Consider the following 20,665-nt stretch of genomic DNA (forward strand, 5'->3'; position numbering starts at 1 on the left):
AAATTAAAATGTTAGGAAACACCTTATAGTCCTGTATTCTGTATTTTTTATTTTCAGAAATACTACTGGGGAAACCCAACCCATAAATAATAAATTATTATTATTATTATTCATGTGCATCAGTTACCTTAATGATAAAAATGCATAATAATAATAATATAAAAATAAAACAAAATAGAACAAGATGCTGGCCCTCCTTTGATACCTGTGCCTCATATAAAATAATTAACCCCAATTCCGTCGTTTTTTGTTATTAAAAAAACAAAAAACCGAAAACAGATTCGCCCGCCCGCCCTGTCGAGAACCCGCAGATCAATTCCTGCGCGCTCCGTCGTCCCCGCCCGACGCGCTTTCGGAGAGGCCGTTTCCCTCCGATCGCTCCTCGATTGGCCTCGCGCGGCACCCGTCGCGGGGCGGGGCGAGGCGACGGGGGCAAGATGGCGGCTTCCGCTCGGGTCTCCCGGCTCCCCTGCAGGGCCCTCCTGACTCCTCCGAGGGCGGGTAAGAGGCGGCGGCGACGGGGGAGGCGAATGGGGTGGGGGTGACCCTCCCTTCTCTCCCTCTTCGTAGCCGGGGGGGAGGGGGGAGAACGCGGGGTCTCCTCTCCGCCAAGGGGCCGCCCTTCGGGAAGGTCACGGCGGCGCTTCCCCCGCTCCAGGGACCGGTGAGCCTGCGAGGTCCCCCTGGGCGACGCGCCTCCGCTTTCCGCCTGCCCTTCGGAACTCCCTGCCACTGGAGTCTGAGGCAGGCGCCTTCCCTCTGCTGGGCGAGAGGCAGCAGGATTTTACAGAAATACTGTAAAATTAATGAATGTTAGAATTGAAGTTAAGCGGTTTCTAGCTGTAATGGTATAAAAGAATATGGAAAAATAGGTTTTTAATACGTAAAAATTTAATGTTATAATATGTTAAGATTAAAGATTAGGATTAAAAAGGAGGGAAAGGAATTGCTGGACTAACAAATTGAATTGGAATACAAAAGAGGGAGGTATGAGGAGGTCCGGGAAATAAGTAAATGTAAGAGAAGTGATGAAAAGATGGAATTGTTTTTAACTGTTTTTTTCTTTTTTTGTATTTTGTATTTTTCCTTTTTATTGTTAATTTTCCTATTAATGTAATCTTTTTCTTTTGAAATTTTAATAAATATCATTTTAAAAAAAAAAGAGAGAGGCAGCGGAACGCTTCTAAGGAAAGGCTCTGTGGCAAAATCCCGAAAGCCTTCTTTTTATTTACAGCGGTACCTCAGGTTACAGACGCTTCAGGTTACAGACTCCGCTAACCCAGAAATAGTACCTCGGGTTAAGAACTTTGCTTCAGGATGAGAACAGAAATCGGGCTCTGGCGGCGCGGCAGCAGCAGGAGGCCCCATTAGCTAAAGTGGTGCTTCAGGTTAAGAACAGTTTCAGGTTAAGAACAAATCTCTGGAACGAATTAAGTACTTAACCCGAGGTACCACTGTACATGTACACATACCTCCACCCCAACTTTCCCTTGTTTATCGGCTTTATTCATCCGAATAAAACCTCCCAGACTCCCCCAACGGTGTCTGGTAGGGCAGTTGGACAGTCTCAGAGGCAGGGCCGGGTTCTGGTTTGATGAGGCCCTAAGCTACTGAAGGTAAGGTAAAGGTAAAGGGGACCCCTGACCATTAGGTCCAGTCGTGACCGACTCTGGGGTTGCGGCGCTCATCTCGCTTTATTGGCCGAGGGAGCTGGCGTACAGCTTCCAGGTCATGTGGCCAGCATGACGAAGCCGCTTCTGGCGAACCAGAGCAGCGCACGGAAATGCCGTTTACCTTCCCACTGGAGCGGTACCTATTTATCTACTTGCACTTCATGCTTTTGAACTGCTAGGTTGGCAGGAGCAGAGACCGAGCAATGGGAGCTCACCCCGTTGCGGGGATTCGAACCGCCGACCTTCTGATCGGCAAGCCCTAGGCTCTGTGGTTTAACCCACAGTGCCACCCGCATGTTTCTGAGGAGGGGGCGGGCAGGTGTGGAGGACTCCCTGGTCCTGAATGGGGAAACTGTGCCCCTGAAGGACCAGGTGTGCAGCCTGGGAGTCATTTTGGACTCACAGCTGCCCATGGAGGCGCAGGTCAATTCTGTGTCCAGGGCAGCTGTTTATCAGCTTCATCTGGTATGCAGGCTGAGACCCTACCTGCCCGCAGACTGTCTCGCCAGAGTGGTGCATGCTCTAGTTATCTCTCGTTTGGACTACTGCAATGCGCTCTATGTGGGGCTACCTTTGAAGGTGACCCAGAAACTACAACTAATCCAGAATGCAGCAGCTAAACTGGTGACTGGGAGCGGCCGCCGAGACCATATAACACCGGTCTTGAAAGACCTACATTGGCTCCCAGTACGTTTCCGAGCACAATTCAAAGTGTTGGTACTGACCTTTAAAGCCCTAAACGGCCTCGGTCCAGTATACCTGAAGGAGAGTCTCCACCTCCATCGTTCTGCCCGGACACTGAGGTCCAGCGCCGAGGGCCTTCTGGCAGTTCCATCGCTGGAAGAAGCCAAGTTGCAGAGAACCAAGCGGAGGGCCTTCTCAGTAGTGGCACCTGCCCTGTGGAACGCCCTCCCATCAGATGTCAAAGAGAAAAATAACTACCAAACTTTTAGAAGACATCTGAAGGCCGCCCTGTTTAGGGAAGCTTTTAATGTTTAATAGGTTATTGTATTTTAGTGTTTTGTTGGAAGCCGCCCAGAGTGGCTGGGGAAACCCAGCCAGATGGGCGGGGTATAAATAATAAATTACTATTATTATTATTATTCACGTATCGCTTCCATTTTCTTGTATTTTAGGCTATGGTGCTTCTCCAGCTGCATTTCCTGTTGTCCAGCAAGACCGTCAAGTTCATCACTTGGTGATTCCTCATGGAAGGAGTGGGCGCTCCTCTGTCAGTGGCATTGCGGCTACTGTCTTTGGGGCTACAGGCTTCCTGGGACGATATGTCGTCAATCGCCTGGGTAATTTTCTCCGAAACTAAATTTGAGATGCCTGGATATTTAACAGGAAAATGAATCTGATATAGTGTCTCTTGCAAGATGTAAACCAATGTGTAAGTTCACAAAGCTTAGGGGTTTGGGCTGGATGACCCTTTGGGTCCCTTCCAACTCTGCAGGTCTACAATTCCTCCTACTGTTGCTTCACCCTGGGACCTGGGACTCAACATCTTGTACTGCTTACACATATTTGAAATGTGAAGGTCTTGACCCATTGTAGCTCATTGCATGCCTTGCTGTTCACTAAATGTCCCAATAGTTACTGTGTGCCTAAATACCGAACATATTTTTTCTTTCTGTTACCTATTTCAAGTACGATGAAAAATGAATGACCTTCGGGCAAGATGCTGGTGGCAGATAGGGATGGGAAACAGGCTAAATCCCCAAGGAGCCATGATGGTTCAAGTTGGTAGTTTTCAACCCTTTTATCACCTGTACTAAGTGAGGATTTTCTTCTCTGTGTCCACCTCTTAAAGGTTCCACCCACCTTACAAAGGTTGAATTCCACCTTCAATCTCTGCCAAGCTGTGGCAAGATTCCAGGGGGGTCACTCACCCAGGATCTGTGGGGTTTTTTTTGACAATCAAGATATGTTGGAGGCTGTCCTAAGAAATACGATTTATTCACATATTTACACATTCAGTCTAGAGGGAGTACAGATCTTCCAGCACGGTATTGTTCTCCACAGCAGTGCAGCTCTGGAGTCCAAGGCATCTTTTCCAGCCTGCCCAAGATGGGTCTCTGTCTCTGTTCCCCCATCTTCTTCCCTGCACACCTTGCTAAATACACTTCTCTTGTTACCTTTCTCTCACACACACCCATCTGTCCCTGCAGGCCCAAGAGTCCTCTAAAATAGGCCATCAAACCTTTTGTCATGTTAATGCCTCTGCATTAATAATAATCAAATAATCAAAATCCTACCATTTATTAATTTACACCCACCCCAAAACCAATAAAACCATGTTGGTTTTGCAACTGACATCTTTTAAGTGTGTTCAAGAACTTGAGTTACTCCCAGCAGGGGAGTAACAGACTTTTAAAAACATTTTAAGTAGGTCAATCAATCAAGTAGACCCAGCTGCTCCTTTCCCCTGTTCCCTTTTGAAATTTCCCCCAGTTTCCAGAGTAGCTTGCTGTGTTGTGGGAAGCTGGGAAACCAAAATTAAAATGTCTGTAGGGCATGGGTAGGCAAACTAATGGGCCGGATCTGGCCCAATTGCATTCCAAATCCGGCCCACGGACGGTCCGGGAATCAGCATGTTTTTACATGAGTAGAATGTGTCCTTTTATTTAAAATGCATCTCTGGGTTATTTGTGAAGCACAGGAATTCGTTCATATTTTTTTTCAAAATATAGTCTGGCCCCCCACAAGGTCTGAGGGACATTGGACCGGCCCCCTGCTGTAGGTTATGTAGTGTTAGGATTGTGGCTTCCATGAAGCCCCTTTGAAAACATCATTAAAGAATTAAAGTTATTGTATTGATTACAGCAGGTAGAGTTATATAGCCAAGCATTGATGTTTTCCAAGTGCTTAAATAGAACATCCTCAATTAATATCATGCCCTAGTTCTCCTTTTAAAACCCCTTTCTAATTTTAGGGCGTATCGGCTCCCAAGTCATCGTCCCATATCGCTGTGAGCCTTATGACGTCATGTACCTTCGACCCATGGGTGACCTGGGACAGCTCCTGTTCATGGTATGCTCTTTGTAATAATCCAGTCTGGTTCATGATTGGCTAGCATCACTTGCTAAATAGTTGAAAGTTTGGTACGGGCCATAAATAACATCTTCCTGAAAGGTTTTTTGTACTTTTATTTCATTTCTCTCTTGATTTGTGCTGTGGCTATCAGGAATGGGATCCGCGTGACAAAGATTCTACCCGAAGAGCTCTTGAGCACAGCAATGTAGTCATCAATCTTGTTGGCAAAGAGTGGGAAACGAGGTAACTTTCTTCTTTGGCTCTCTTGGATAGATTGAGGTCACATAGACTGAAGATAGTTACAGTCATACCTCATGTTACGTCTGCTTCATGTTATGTTCTTTCAGGTTATGTCCTGTGGCGACCCGGAAGTACCGGAAAGGGTTACCTCCGGGTTTCGCCGCTTGCGCATGCGCAGAAGCGCAAAATGACGCCACGCGCATGCGCAGAAGTGGCGAATCGCAACCCGTGCGTGCGCAGACGCGCCGCTGCGGGTTGTGCTCTTTTCATGTTGTGAACGGGCCTCCGGAACGGATCCCGTTCGCAATCAGAGGTACCACTGTATCATAATTTTTTCTTCTAGAAAGAGAAAACTAAAACTGCATGAGGTTTTAGGGTCCAATCTGATTTTTTTCCAAAGAAAAGACCTGTTTCTTATGCCTTACATGTTCTTTGTGGATGCAACCTAGCGAGATGAAGACCCAGGGGGGAAGCACGAGGAAAGTTTATTCCCCTGGCGCAGAAGTTTTTGAATGGAAAACTGTAACACACTTATGAAGTCTAAAATGAGTGATGTACTTCTTGAGGCAAAACTTAAAAGACTTTAGCTGCCCCTTTCCTCTCTCAGACACAGAAATTGACAGCATTAGGCAATTACAATTATTGTTCCAGTTACAGATAGGTAGCCGTGTTGGTCTGCCATAGTCAAAATAAAAAAAATCCTTCCAGTAGCACCTTTAAGACCAACTAAGTTAGTTCTTGGTATGAGCTTTCGTGTGCAAGCACACTTCTTCAGATACACACAGGGGGGTGGAACCTTTAAGAGGTGGATGCAGTGTATCTGAAGAAGTGTGCTTGCACACGAAAGCTCATACCAAGAACTAACTTAGTTGGTCTTAAAGGTGCTACTGGAAGGATTTTTTTTATTTTGACAATTATTGTTGTTAGCCGCCCTGTGCCCGGCTTTGGCTGGGGAGGGCGGGATATAAATAAAATTTATTATTATTATTATTATTACAACCCCATATACCGTAAGCATGTACAGTTCTCATACCTTCTTGTCTGCTCAGATTCCTTCATCTTTTGCGCATGAAAGAAACTGCTGTACAGTGGTACCTCGGGTTAAGTACTTAATTCGTTCCAGAGGTCCGTTCTTAACCTGAAACTATTCTTAACCTGAAGCACTACTTTAGCTAATGGGGCCTCCTGCTGCCGCCGAGCCGCCAGAGCCCGATTTCTGTTCTTAGCCAGAAGCAAAGTTCTTAACTTGAAGCACTATTTCTGGGTTAGCGGAGTGTGTAACTTCAAGCGTATGTAACCTGAAGCGTATGTAACCCGAGGTACCACTGTATCTGTGGAAATCTGTAAACCAGATCTAGGAATCAGCCAAAAGTCCAAAAGGACAGAGGGGAGGGGACCAGAAGTAGAGGCAGAGGGCCTTCTTGGTGGTGGCACCCGCCTTGTGGAATGCCCTCCCATCAGATGTCAAGGAAATAAACAACTGTGACTTTTAGAAGATATCTGAAGGGTGTTTTTAGGGAAGTTTTTAATGTTTGAAGTTTTATTCTGTTTAATATTCTGTTGGAAGCCACCCAGCGTGGCTGGGGAAACCCAGCTGGACGGGTGGAATATAAATAATAAATTATTATAATATTATTATTACAAATAAACCTGTGTATCCCATGGCCTACCAGACCTGTGCCAGCATGGTGGAAAGTGAAGGAGGGGTGGGTGGTTTTCTATTTGCTGTTGCTTTTTAGGACTCAATTCTTTAGTACTCTCTCAACTTCAGAGCTGGCGTATGTTTCTGCCATGTTGAGGGACTGGGTTCTGTCTGTTCAAAGCATCTCATGCCCATTACCTCTGTGCTGTTTGCAACAGCCCTGGAAGGCCTTTTCAGTATATCTTGTCTTCATTTTTCAACGGCTCACAATTTTTGGCTGCCCTTGGTAAGAAAGGGTAACAGCTGATTTTCTGGTTTGGCCCTGTGCTGCTGAGTTGCAGCCAGATAATAATAGTAGTAGTAGTAGTAGTAGTAGTAGTAGTAGTAATAATAATAATAATAATAATTTTATTTATATCCCGCCCTCCCGAGCCGAAGCCGGGCTCAGGGCGGCTAACAACAATAAAATAGTACAACATTCTAAAATCATTTCATTATAAAATTAATTCAAATCAAATTGATGGCAACCATTAGGCTAAAATTCTGTGAAGAATGCCAAAGGAGGGGGGTCAGACTGTGCCTTGGCCAAAGGCCTCGTGGAACAGCTCTGTCTTGCAGGCCCTGCGGAAAGATGTCAAGTCCTGCAGTGCCCTAGTCTCTTGTGACAGAGCGTTCCACCAGATCAGAGCCACAGCCGAAAAAGCCCTGGCTCTAGTTGAGGCCAGCCTAACCTCTCTGTGGCCTGGGACCTTCAGGATGTTTTTGTTTGAAAACCGTAAGTTCCTCTGTGGAACATACCAGGAGAGGTGGTCCCGTAGGTACGAGGGTCCTAGGCCGTATAGGGCTTTAAAGGTTAAAACCAGCACCTTAAACCTGATCCTGTACCCCACCGGGAGCCAGTGCAGCTGGTATAGCACCAGGTGAATGTGATCTCGCAGCGAGGATAACCCCCAGGTAATCCCCCAATTGTGCAGATAAAGACCAGCTACTGACTTTGAGAAGAAAGCTGAGGTTTGTCGTGGTCACAAGATGGCAGTGGCACACTTGCCATAATGAGCAAAGCAAACAAAAACAGAGCTGCACAAATCACACATGGTTGTTGCTGAAAGAGGCTGAGTTACCTTAGGCTACCCGGTAAGTTGTGGGGTTTTGTACTCCTTTAGGATTGCACTCTCAGACATACTGCTTCACCATCAATAAATAAATATTTTTTTATTTATACCCGGCCCTTCCCGGTTCAAAAACTGGGCTCAGGGCGGCTAACAACAAATTTAAAACACTTAATTGTAAAAGCAGTATAAAATACAGTATAAAAACATGAATAACAATAAAATTCAAATTTCAGAAATCAGTTTAGGGGAAATCCATCTAATAAGCATTAGATAATCACCAGGGCTAGCTGGCTGAATTAGTCCTACTTGGGCCAGCGAGGAGGCCAAGGGAGAATTAGCTGTGGGGTCTCAGAACGGGTAATCTTCATAAAAGGGGAGGGGGAGGGAAGAGAAGGGAAATAAAAGATCAGGCTGAATTCAAATTAAAGGCCAGGCGGAATAGCTCTGTCTTACAGGCCCAACGGAAGGAGGTTAAATCCTGCAGGGCCCTGGTCTCATGGGACAGAGCATTCCACCAGGTCGGAGCCATCACTGAAAAGGCCCTGGCCCTGGTGGAGGATAGTCTGACTTCCTTAGGGCCCGGGACCTCTAAACTATGGTTATTCATGGACCTTAAGGTCCTCTGCAGGGCATACCAGGAGAGGCAGTCCCGTAAATACGAGGGATATCAAGACTGTGATATGACCTGCTAAATTTTGGAAGGAGCTTGGTTTTTATTCTGTTCTTTATGCTTTATTCCAGAAACTTTAAGTATGAAGACGTCTTTGTTAATATTCCCAGGGAAATTGCTCAGCTCTCAAAGGAAGCTGGGATAGAAACTTTGGTTCACATTTCTCATCTGAATGCAGACATGAAAAGTCCTTCAAAATACCTTAGAAATAAAGTAAGTTTTTCATTAGTTTGTGTTTGTTTTTAGATGTTGGTGTTTTGCAATTCCATATTCTGTGCAAAAAACCCCATAATGGTCCCAACAGGAAGCCAAAATTTGATTGGAATTAGGTATATTTAAATTCTGCTGGTCCCTCAATACAGTAGTTGCTGTTTCAGATTTGACAAGGAAGAGAGTGACAAAAAGACTTGAGGGGAGACTTCTTAACCTCTGGGGTGAGAAACTCTTCAAGAATTATTGCTGAGATTTTCTGGTTGCTCAGATATGACGCTATACTCCACATAAGTAGTCATTACATAGATTTAGGGTACTCAGTGAATTTCCTAATCCAAAAACTCTTCTAGAGCAAAATGAGGCTTGCGTAGTGTTTGAACAGTTTTAAAACTCTTGTTTAAATTTGTAGGGAAAGTTAACTATTGATTTGAGTGTCTTTTGTCCTTTCTTATGTGTGGCTAACACTAATCTGTTCACTTTCTGCTATGATTAATTACAGTGTCATCTGTAGTTATGTGTGTGTGTCTGTGTGTGTGTGATTGTGTGATTGTGTATGTCTGCACCTTTCATACAAATTTCCTAGATGACATAAGGCTGCTTTTGAAAAATATTTCAAAAAAATATTTTTTTTGAAACACTGAGTGACTCCGATTACTTAAATTTGTGTACACTTACTGGTTGCAAGTGTACACAAATTTAAGTAATCGGAGTCACTCAGTGTTTCTTACTGGTTGCAAGGGACGCGGGTGGACTTGCCGATCAGAAGGTCGGCGGTTCGAATCCCCGCAATGGGGTGAGCTCCCGTTGTTTGGTCCCTGCTCCTGCCAACCTAGCAGTTTGAAAGTACGTCAAAAGTGCAAGTAGATAAATAGGTACCACTCAGGTGGGTACGCCATTTACCTTCCCGCTGGAGCGGTATCTATTTATCTACTTGCACTTTGATGTGCTTTCGAACTGCTAGGTTAGCAGGAGCAGGGACCGAGTAACGGGAGCTCACCCTGTCGTGGGGATTCGAACCGCCGACCTTCTGATCGGCAAGTCCTAGGCTCAGTGGTTTAGACCACAGCACCACCCGCATCCCCAAACAGAAGTGTAGATAAGCCCTTTGATGGATTTTGTGTCTTTACATTCATTGTAGTTACCCTGCTGTCTGCATGGACTTCATTCTGCTTGCTCTTAATTCTTGTGTTTCCTAGGTTACATATTTCATGGTGCTAAATATGTGTTCTGTCCGATAGACTGGAACATTTTATTATTATTAATAATATTTTACTAAGAGAATTTCATTTATAAAAAGAGCGAGAGGAAGAAAGAATGAAAGAAAAGAAAGTGTGTGAGAATGAAAAAAGAAAAGAAAAAATACTGTTACATTGCCATATGTTAATATATAGATTTGTATATTCTTGTAAACCTAGGCTGGATTTTTTTTAAAAATTAAATTATGCCAAAGAGCCCAAGTGTATGCAATGTGAAACCCAAGGGTATCTCTAAATTTTATTATAGTTTCGTAGTACTGTGCGTCTTGAACTTGCATGGGAAATTAATCACTTTCTAATGACCTGATGGCAGGCTGTTGGAGAGAAGGTTGTGAGGGAAGAATTTCCAGATGCCATCATTATGAAGCCTTCTGAAATGTACGGGAGAGAGGATAGGTTTTTCAACCATTATGCAAGTAAGTACACTCCTTGCAGCATAAAATTTGTTTCCTTGAGAGAAAGTAATATCAGAGAGCAAGGGATGGAATATCTCTCCACACTGCATTTGTACTTAATTAGAATTGTAGAATAATTGTGAAAATCTGTATTAAGATCTTACTCAAATCTATTCAGCAATCATCCTTGAGCTTTTGCTTCAGATCTTAGCAACTTGTTATGGTGCCAGGAAAGAATGTGTTTGGATTTTAGCCTACTGTACCTTTTATTCCATGGGAAATGTGTTGTATTCATGGGCCAACAGATGAGCTTTCCTGTAAATAGCAGAATCCTAATTGTCTTGCATGTGCTTTGCACGTCTAAGTGAACTACCGTATTTTTCACTTTATAGGACGCACCCGACCATAGGACCCACCTTGTTTTAGAGGGGAGAACGAGGAAAAAAAATTCTCCCCCTCTCTGCTCAGCGCCCCTTCAGCGAAGCGGCAGGAGAAACGGAGCCCCTTCCATTTCTCCTCCTGCTTCACTGAAGGGGTGCTGCTCAGCTCTCCCTATCCCTCTCTGCTGAAGCTGGGAGAGTCTTGCAAAAGGAAAAGGGACCTCCCGCTGTGCTCCGGGGGCTTCAGGCGGCTATCCCTGGAGCCTGGAGAGCGAGAGGGGTCGGTGCGCACAGACCCCTCTCGCTCTCCAGGCTTCAGCGAAAGCAACGCGTAGCCTCCAGAGCGCGGAGGGAGCGCTCCCTCTGCGCTTCGGAGGCTTCACGTTGCTATCGCTGAAGCCAAGGTGCCTGCATTCGCTCCATAGGACGCACAAACATTTCCCCTTAATTTTTGGAGAGGAAAAAGTGCGTCCTATAGAGCAAAAAATACGGTAATCTCGCTCCAGCCCACCAGAAAATCCTATCTGTTTCTGAGACTTAAGTTTAGCATTGTGAGTGTAAAGTATGCCAAGCCGGTACAGAATATGTTTGCTTGGTTTATTTTTAATTTTTTAAAATGAAATCATATTCCTGAGTTCCTCTCTATTAGATCTCTCCTCCCCGCCCCACCCGCACTTATCCCCATCTTTGTCATATTTACAGAGAGATGCAGGACCATGTATTCAAATTGTTTGCATTATTTACTCTAGAAATGGAATTTAGATTTCCTTGAGCCCAGGTGAAATGGAATTTCAGACAGTCAGAATTTGGCAAAAGATTCCAAATTCATCTTCTAGAACAGTGCTTCCCAGTCTTGGGACTCCAGCTGTTTTTCAGACTACAGTTCCCATCATCCCTGACAACTGCTCATGCTAGCTAGGGATGATGGGACTTGTAGTCCAAAAACAGCTGGAAACCAAGTTTGGGAAACTCTGTTAAAGTGTTGAACATGCTGACCTCTGAAATTGAAGGTGTTTTTAGAAAATGTGTCTTTTAACCCTTTTGTATTTTATATTGTACTAGACAAATATATGCCAATCGTTTTCATTACAAATATTAACAACAGTTGCAGATTATTACAGTGAGTGAAGCATGTAGTTGTAGTAAGTAAATAAACTGAACATATGCTTCCTATTGATAGTTTCCTTATAAGTATGCAGTTTTGGAGCAACATGACCATAATTTTGTGATGGCTTTATTATGTTTCTTTACCTAGCAGTTCTTACCACCTAGCAGTTTGAAAGCACGTCAAAGTGCATGTAGATAAATAGGTACCACTCCGGCGGGAAGGTAAATGGCGTTTCCGTGCGCTGCTCTGGTTCGCCAGAAGCGGCTTAGTCATGCTGGCCACATGACCCGGAAGCTGTCTGTGGACAAATGCTGGCTCCCTCGGCCTATAGAGTGAGATGAGCACGCAACCCCAGAGTCATCCATGACTGGACCTAACTGTCAGGGGTACCTTTACCTTTTCTTTATGGGGGCTTTCAGTGAGGCTGCAATCCTGAATTTGCTTACCTAGGAGCAAATCCCACTGAAATCAATAGGACTTGCTTCTGACTAGATATGTATAGGATTCCAGTGTTAGTCTTCTTCCAGGAGTTTGGCAGTGGAGTGTGGTGAAAGAGATAGAAATGCAAAGTTGGGAGATGCAGATAGGCTCATGGGATTGGCTTGTTAATTAAGTTACAGTGCTTTCCTCCTAGATAATTTCCATAGCGTTGATGACACTGTTTGATATGAAAAATCATTACTGTATTTACTGTATTTTAATATTTTGTTGGAAGCCGCCCAGAGTGGCTGGGGAAGCCCAGCCAGATGGGCGGGGTATAAATAAATTATTATTATTATTATTATTATTATTATATTTATTTACTCCTTTTTAAGTGATCAGTGCTATCTCAGCGACCCTTATAACAGATTATACCCATCATAGAGATGGGAAATGGAGCTAGGAATGAATGACTTGTCTGAGGCCACTTCCATGTTCATGGCAGAGACAAGATTTGAACCTCGGACTTCCAGCTTCATAGATCAGTCTCTCCTGCCACCCCACTGCATTAGCATAACATTTTCAAACAATAATGTTCAATTGCCAGATTTAGTAGCTGTATCCAAAGAGTGAGCTTCAGCTTGCTGAAAGTTTTGAGCATCCTCAGTTAAAGCGTTTACATTTTCTTGGGGCAGATGCAGGAGATTCGTGCAGGCAATTCTCCTGTCACCTTCAGGTGCATTTGAGATCTTTACTTTCCAGTACTGTTGTTATTGCCCTTTGACCTCTTAACAGCCTCACTTCTATCCTCCAGTAATTTATCTCTCTTAATTCAGACATGCGCTGGTTCTGGGGCGTGCCTATGATTGCTATGGGCAAGAAAACTGTGAAGCAGCCTATCTATGTAGGTATTGTTGGAAAATACATTTTATGATACATATTTCATACCTCTTTTCCTTTTGTATATATTTCATTACCTTTTTGACCTTGCTTAAAAAAAGGTAACTTTAAAATATATGCTAATATTTCTTAAATATTATCCCATAGGTTGTTGATGTAGCAAAGGCTATAATTAGTGCTATTAAGGACCCCGATTCAAAAGGAAAAACTTATGCATTGACTGGGTAGGTTGTTGGTTACTATTATTATTTTTACTCAGACCACCTTAAATCACTACAAACATTTCCTGGCCCCCTGTTGTTGTTTTTTAAAAACTCTTGCAGTGGATTTAGATCAGGCTTCCTCAACCTCGGCCCTCCAGATGTTTTGAGACTACAATTCCCATCATCCCTGACCACTGGTCCTGCTAGCTAGACACCATGGGAGTTGTAGGCCAAAAACATCTGGAGGGTCGAGTTTGAGGAAGCCTGATTTCGATGGTATGTGTTCACTACAGATACCTTCTTTTATGTGTAAGTTGTGTAAGCATTTGGGGAGAATGCTCTTTTCCCTGTTCACATGCCTGAACCCCTAATTTTATTATACCCTTAAAGTCTGCATAATTTTACAAGAATATTGTGTTAGTCAGTTGTGAGAAGTTCAAGAACCAAGGTACCACTGTATGTGTAAAATAAACCATATTTCTTAAAGACGCAGCATCTTCGCTGCGTCTTGATTCCCTATGGAAACATGACCACCTAGAACAGTGTTTCCCAACCTTTGGTCTCCAGCTGTTTAGGGACTACAATTCCCATCATCCCTGACCACTGGGTCTTGCTAGCTAGGGATGATGGGAGTTGTAGTCCAAAAACAGCTGGAGGCCAAAGGTTGGGAAACACTGACCTAGAACCCACCTTGCTACCACTTGGCAGAGATTGGGGGTGGCTTGCAACCTTTGTGACAATACTTTTGGCTATATTTTTACATAATTAAGGTTTGGCTGTAGGTTTGGGCGGAGGGGATGGTGAAAGCTGCTCATTACCAGTGACCACTGTGGCTAAAACAAAGGCTGTCACACGTCTTTCCTGGTGGTACCAGCACCCCATTTTAGACCAAGGCCTCTTTCTCAAATTTACAACTTAATGTCTGTTTCTTTGCAGCCCTAACAGATACCTCCTTTACGACCTCGTAGAGTATGCTTATTCAGTACTCCACAGAAATTTCTTTCCGTATCCTATGCCCCGTCCTCTCTATCAGTAAGTCTTAATATGTTTAATAAGTTGTTACCTCTGAGGCTCCAACTACCTGTGTTGGTTGTTTGGTTTTTTCCCTTGTGTGCTCACACAGATCTGTTCATCTCTGCCATTGAAAGCAGGTGTGCAGGCTGAATTCTTCATCAGGGGACTAGCCCTGGATTTTAGAGGGAACGTGTCAGGGAACTGCAATCAGTGCTGGAGGGAGAGAGCAAAATCCAGAGGGATTCCGGAGAGCGTCCCGGGATTGGGAGAGGCAGCCCATCTTCTGGGGAAGAGAATCAGCGTAGCACCAGTGGAGAAGGGGGGCAGATGGGGGAAGCGGCGAGGCGGTCCCATGACTCCTTGCCGGGGACCAGCGGGGAGAGTAGAGGTCCTCCGCTGCCTATGCCCTCCTTGCGCAGAAGGCTTCCACGCAGAGAGAGTAGGAGGAGACTAGGCATCAAAGAGCTTCTTTGCTGGAAGAAGTTTAAGAAACGCCCACTGACGGATTCTGCCAGCGATTGAGACAGCCACAGGTGAGTGGCTGTCCGGACAGAAAAGGTTCACTCAGGCAACCCAGCCAGGTGTTTGCACCGGCTTACGCACGAGCAACCCCTAGAACCATTACAGAACGCAAGAGATGTTACCTCTGTTTCTCTCCACAAGCCCAAAGTAGTTTGGGGATGGAGAATGTTTTTGGGAGGTAGATGACTGGCAGAGAAGAAAAACTTAAGACATCCCTCTTCTCTATTTACTATCTCTGTCTGTTTGATTGCAATTGCTGTATGCTTGCTTTTGGGAGTGAGGAGAACTGGACGTCATTAGGTGTCATGTGTAGCTTGAGCCTTAATCAGTCTGGGCTCAGGTTTTGCAGCCTGAATGTTGAGTTAGGGAGGTGGCATTAAAAATATGTGCCAGGAGAATCTGCCTGCCTTCCATCACTCAAGGTGAAGAGAGCCCTAAGCAAGAGCATGTACAGTAGCCACTCTATTTTTGGACCTCTGAACTGGCAACAAGAATGCTCTCAGGAAAGCTTTTAACTGGCTAATAATAATAATAATAATAATAATAATAAATTATTTATACCCCGCCCTTCTGGCTGGGTTTCCCCAGCTACTCTGGGAGGCTCTCAACAGAATATTAAAAATACAATAAAACAATAAACATTAAAAACTTCCCTAAACAGGGCTGCCTTCAGATGTCTTCTAAAAGTCAGATAGTTGTTTATTTCCTTGACATCTGATGGGAGGGTGTTCCATAGGGCGGGCGCCACTACCGAGAAGGCCCTCTGCCTGGTTCCCTGTAACCTCACTTCTCGCACTGAGGAAACCGTAATGCGTTTTGAGAAGAAATAGTCCCCCTCCCCATCATTTTAAAAAGGGGCTTTCTCCAGAGGCCCCTACAGGGCATTTGGCGTCCTAGGGAAGGTGCCTTGAACCCTGGCCATGGCTTCCCTCCTTCATTCTTTGGCCTGATCTTTCTGGGTATGAGGCCCTCACCTAGGTTATGCAGTAGCCACAAGATACTTGATGACTTAGCAGGTCCAGGAAGTCCTTTCCATCAATGGAAATTGGGAGCCTTGTGGCAGGTCTCATCCAGTAAAGAGCAGACATGGATTCAAGGACTACTCTAATAATAAGCTCAGGAAGGGCAGCAGACCCAAATCATATCCTTCATAATCCTTCATCCCCCATCTGCCATCCCACCTGGTGAAGTCGTCTGGAATTGGCCCTGTCTGTATGTACTCCAAAGGTTGGTACCATCTCAAACATGATGGATGCCCTCCGTGAGACTTGCAGAACAGAAATTACTATTACAACATTTTCAGGTTTAATTTCATTTTCAGGGACACGGGTGGCGCTGTGGGTTAAACCACAGAGCCTAGGACTTGCCGATCAGAAGGTCGGCGGTTCAAATCCCCGCGACGGGGTAAGCTCCTGTTGCTCTGTCCCAGCTCCTGCCAACCTAGCAGTTCAAAAGCACGTCAGAATGCAAGTAGATAAATAGGTACCACTCCAGCGGGAAGGTAAATGGCGTTTCTGTGTGCTGCTCTGGTTTGCCAGAAGTGGCTTAGTCATGCTGGCCACATGACCTGGAAGCTGTACACTGGCTGCCTCGGCCAGTAAAGCGAGATGAGCGCCACAATCCCAGAGTCGGTCACGACTGGACCTAATGGTCAGGGGTCCCTTTACCTTTAAGGGAATTGTCAAATTCTGCTCATAAGTCGCTCCAGTCCCGTCCTCTCCCAGCCTCACTTGATGTGCCAGCTCAGTTCTCTCAGCACTTTCCCAACTTCAGCACGTGTGTCTTGTGGCTTCAGTTAACTTTTCCTTTCAGCAGTTACTTTGGTTGATAGAATTAATAAATACAAAGTAGTCTGTTTTGTCTGGTGGAGCAATTCGAAGCGAGTGAAACTTCACTAGCTGATTTGAGAGAAGAACAGTTAGATCCTTGCTTATGTTCAGCCATGGTATTAATTATTGTGGCACTTTGAATTACAGCTTATTTGCAAGATTTTTTGAGATAAGTCCTTTTGAGCCATGGATAACAAGGGACAAAGTGGATCGGGTAAGATTGCCTTCATTTTCATCTCATTTATTGCTTATCACCTGCGAATCCTAAGGTGGCTAAGAACGGAACAAAATGCAATTAATACAAAATATCAGAATGATAATCAATATAAGAACTCTCTCTCTCTATATAGGAATACAGAACAAGTTTATCTCTGTGTGTTCTTTCTCAGTGTTATTTTTAGGGTTGAATGCATTCTTAACATTACATACATATGGAGTTTTTATTTTATTAATGGGATGGAATCAATGTTTAGCTTTTGAGTTGCAACATATCAGTTATCAGTGGTCAGCAAACTTTTTCAGCAGGGGGCCGGTCCATTGTTCCTCAGACCATGTGGGGGGGGCAGACTATATTTTTTTGGGGGGGGGCAATATGAACGAATTCCTATGCCCCACAAATAACCCAGAGATGCATTTTAAATAAAAGGACACATTCTACTCATGTAAAAACATGCTTAGAAGGCGATTGGGCTGGATCCGGCCCCTAGTTTGCCTACCCATGAATTAAATCTGCCTTACTTGAAGCAAACTTCTTATTTGTAGAGAGCGGGGAAGCAGAGGTACTCTTCTTCCAGACTAGCCCCCCTAAACGTGATGTCCTCCAGATGTTTCTGTTTACAACTCCAGCCATAATGAAAAACAGTCAGGAATGCTTGGTCTCCAAAACATCTGGAGATCTTTAGGTTGGGAAAGACGGCTTCAGACTGTTGAGTCCATTCAAGACTGCCAAGAGGTAGCTGCAGGGGCTACAGATGTACCAGATCCAAAGCTAGCAGGAGCCTTGACTCTGAGCTTTCACTTCAAAAAAGTATTTAACGTTCTAGAGAAAATGTTATAAAGCAAATGTGTAAAGACCGTTCTAAGCAATTACCGTGGGATGAATCTGCCTGGCTGCTCCCACCTTTTGGTGTTCTAGCCAGTGAGCAATGTCAGAGCTGTGATTGACAAGAGAATTGTTTGGACGCCAGACAAGAGGAATCCCTGGGGTCCTAAAGAGCTGCTGTTTTCCCCTCCCCTTTAGTGCAGTTTTCTTTCCTGCTTCTTTCTTGTTTTCTAGTCTTTGGAACCTATGTAGTTCTAAAGGCTTCATCTCTCGTTACCCTTCCTTTTTTCTTAATAAGCAGGATGCATCTTTCTGGTAGTGGGTCCATCGGAGATCAGGTATTCCCTAGAAGTTATTGTTTGCAGTCCCACAATAAGAGTGGGTGGGTGTTGCATATGACAAATGCAAAATGTGGAAACATTGCAAAGAGCCTTAGGTATGTCTTCTGCTTTGTAGGAGCTTAAGTCCAGACACAAAAGTTGTCACAATTGTGACTCTAGTCTAATCACAGATAGGAAAATAGAATCCAAACTGTCCTTTGGTAATACACTCAATAAATATTCTTTCCTCTCACCAGGTATAAGAGATAGATGTTAAAATAGGGAAAATCTAATTGTATATTTTGTAGCTGAAGTTAACTTTTTATTTCAGACTGTTTCATGTGAAACTCTTAATGAACTCTTTGGAATCCAAAGAACCACCCAAAAAATAAGATACCGGCCACCCAAACAATATTGCATACTTGATTTGTAAAGATGCAGCTGTGTGAGAGATGGATTTATAAGATGGCTCACCGTTCACTCATTTCTTCTTTGTTTGTTTGTTTGAAGTTCCATACCACAGACATGAAGTTCCCTGATCTTCCTGGCTTGGAGGACTTGGGTATTGTCCCAACTCCCATAGAACAGAAAGCAATTGAAGTCCTGCGTCGCCACCGCACATTCCGCTGGCTGGAAGCTGAGCTTGAGGAAGCAAAAATAGCCAAGCCTGTTACCGACATGTAATCTACTTTGAGAGTTTTTCAGACTGGTTACACTGCACTCATTTCTGAAGAAATCTGTACATACAAAGCTAAAACCCTATATAAATCATGTAACCTTTACGATACTGGTGTCAATTGTTTTATTCAGGAGTTCGATATGCCAAGAAAATTCTGTATTGTCCCTTTGTAGATTTTCGTAATGAGGGTGCTAGATCCCAGCTCAAGAGTATGTATCTATTGGATCTGTGTCCCTTGCTTTCAGAAATGTTAAAAACATTGAGCTAATCACTCCAGATCAGTAGAGGATCAATACTTTAGAAATAATGCTGCCTTTGATTTCTCTTCCACATACCTAACCATGAGTGGTGGTGGTTTTTACTCAATTCTATCAATGTGTAGGACAAAGGCGTTGTTCCTCCTGAATACAGTGGAATTCTGCAATTCCAGATTTCAGTATCAGAATTAGCAAGGCTGGGTTGCAAGGGCGGTTGCTTGTCTACACTTCTGGTCCCAGACCAGTGCCAGCGATGCTGAACAGTTTCAGTTTTTGATTGTTTATTAAATTTGCCCTTGCATCCGTAGATCTCAAGATGGTTCACGACATAAAATACAATATAAAAACGCAAAATGCATAATAAAACAAGAATAAAAAACAAAAACCAGTAACCCCCCCTCCCCCGTCCCACAAACACATTTAAAAGGAGTATAAGATGTTAATCAGCCAATGGCCTGGTTGAAGAGGAATGCCCTGGGGAGAGGATTCTGCAAGCAGGGTGTCACTGCAGAATAGGCCTATTCTTGCGTTGCCACCCTCCGGACCTCTCAGGTAGAGGCACACAAAGAAGGGCCTCAGAGGATGATCTCTCTCTCTTTTTTAAATAATTTTTATTCATTTTTAAACATATTAATTGTCATACATACAACAAAATTTCACATCTTATACAATCTTTTGGACTTCCGTCAACACCTCTGATGACCCCCCATTTATATCATTTCTTCTGCATTTCTGAAATTCATATTGCCTTTAATTCTCTTAACTAATGTCTCCCTTTTTATCCAGTTATGCAATAGTTCAAATTATTCACCTCACAAAACTTCTTGCAAACCTACGAATGTAATCTGGTCATCACAATTAATTTTCAAATAATCCGTAAATTTACATCAATCTTCTGTGAATCTCTGGTCCTGCTGGTTTCGAATTCTTCCTGTTAGTTTGTCTAATTCTGCATAGTCCATCAATTTCATCCTCCAATCTTCTATCGTCGGTAGTTCTTCTTGCTTCCATTTTTGTGCCAGTAATATTCTTGCTGCCGTCATTGCATATAAAAACAGCTTACAGTCCTTTCTGTTTATATCACTCCCAACAATGCCTAGTAGAAATGCTTCTGGTTTCTTTATAAATGTATATTTCAACAGTTTTTCCATCTCATTATATATCATTTCCCAGAGGTTTTTCACCTTTTTACATTCCCACCACATAGGATAAGTCAGAGGATGATCCCAGGGTCTGGGTAGGTTCATGGATGAGGGAGGTCTTGCTCTGGCATTCAGCAACAGCAGCCACAGACCTGAAGGCTGGCAGATAGGACAACTGCAGTTCCCCAGGTTGGAGGAGGGGCTGGCATATGGCACAGTCAGTAACTACCTGTGCTGTGTGCCCCATTACCCAGCCTGTTCCAACTCCCAACTCCATAACTCCTACCTTGAACTACTGTGATTGTGGGTCCCCCTTGCTCTCCCCTGCTCCTCTCTTCCCAGGCACATCCTATGCCCTTTTATTTAAAACAAAGGCAAATGAAAACCAAAATTTAAAAACACTTTTAAACAGCTGGGGCACTAAAACCAATAATAGAGGCCCCAACAGCTGAAGTGAGTGTATCCCACCCACTTCAAGGGAACATGGAGGTTATCACTGTTTTAGCGTCACAGTTTCTCAAGGTAGGTCAGGCTTAGACATGAGACTGACTTGGCGCTCCTGCTGAGCTGGGCAAAGATTTGAATCATAGCCTCCAAGATCCAAGTCAAACA

General features: G+C 44.0%; 1 protein-coding gene and 1 long non-coding RNA gene across 2 annotated transcripts in view; one reads left to right on the forward strand and one right to left on the reverse strand.

The window, feature by feature from the left end:
* Positions 1-20,665, reverse strand: part of LOC308477303 — a 266,019-nt gene that overhangs the window by 18,046 nt on the left and 227,308 nt on the right. The window lies entirely within an intron of this gene.
* Positions 352-18,757, forward strand: NDUFA9 (NADH:ubiquinone oxidoreductase subunit A9). Its single transcript, XM_081005666.1, has 11 exons — positions 352-501; positions 2,810-2,974; positions 4,609-4,706; positions 4,861-4,952; positions 8,445-8,586; positions 10,156-10,258; positions 12,982-13,049; positions 13,193-13,269; positions 14,185-14,280; positions 16,761-16,827; positions 18,486-18,757. Exons 1-11 carry the CDS (start codon positions 438-440, stop codon positions 18,657-18,659), a joined length of 1,146 nt encoding a protein of 381 aa, XP_080861792.1. The 5' UTR covers positions 352-437; the 3' UTR covers positions 18,660-18,757.

Source organism: Podarcis pityusensis (assembly GCF_964106645.2).
Source record: "Podarcis pityusensis genome assembly, chromosome: 5".
Classification (NCBI taxonomy): Eukaryota; Metazoa; Chordata; class Lepidosauria; order Squamata; family Lacertidae; genus Podarcis; species Podarcis pityusensis.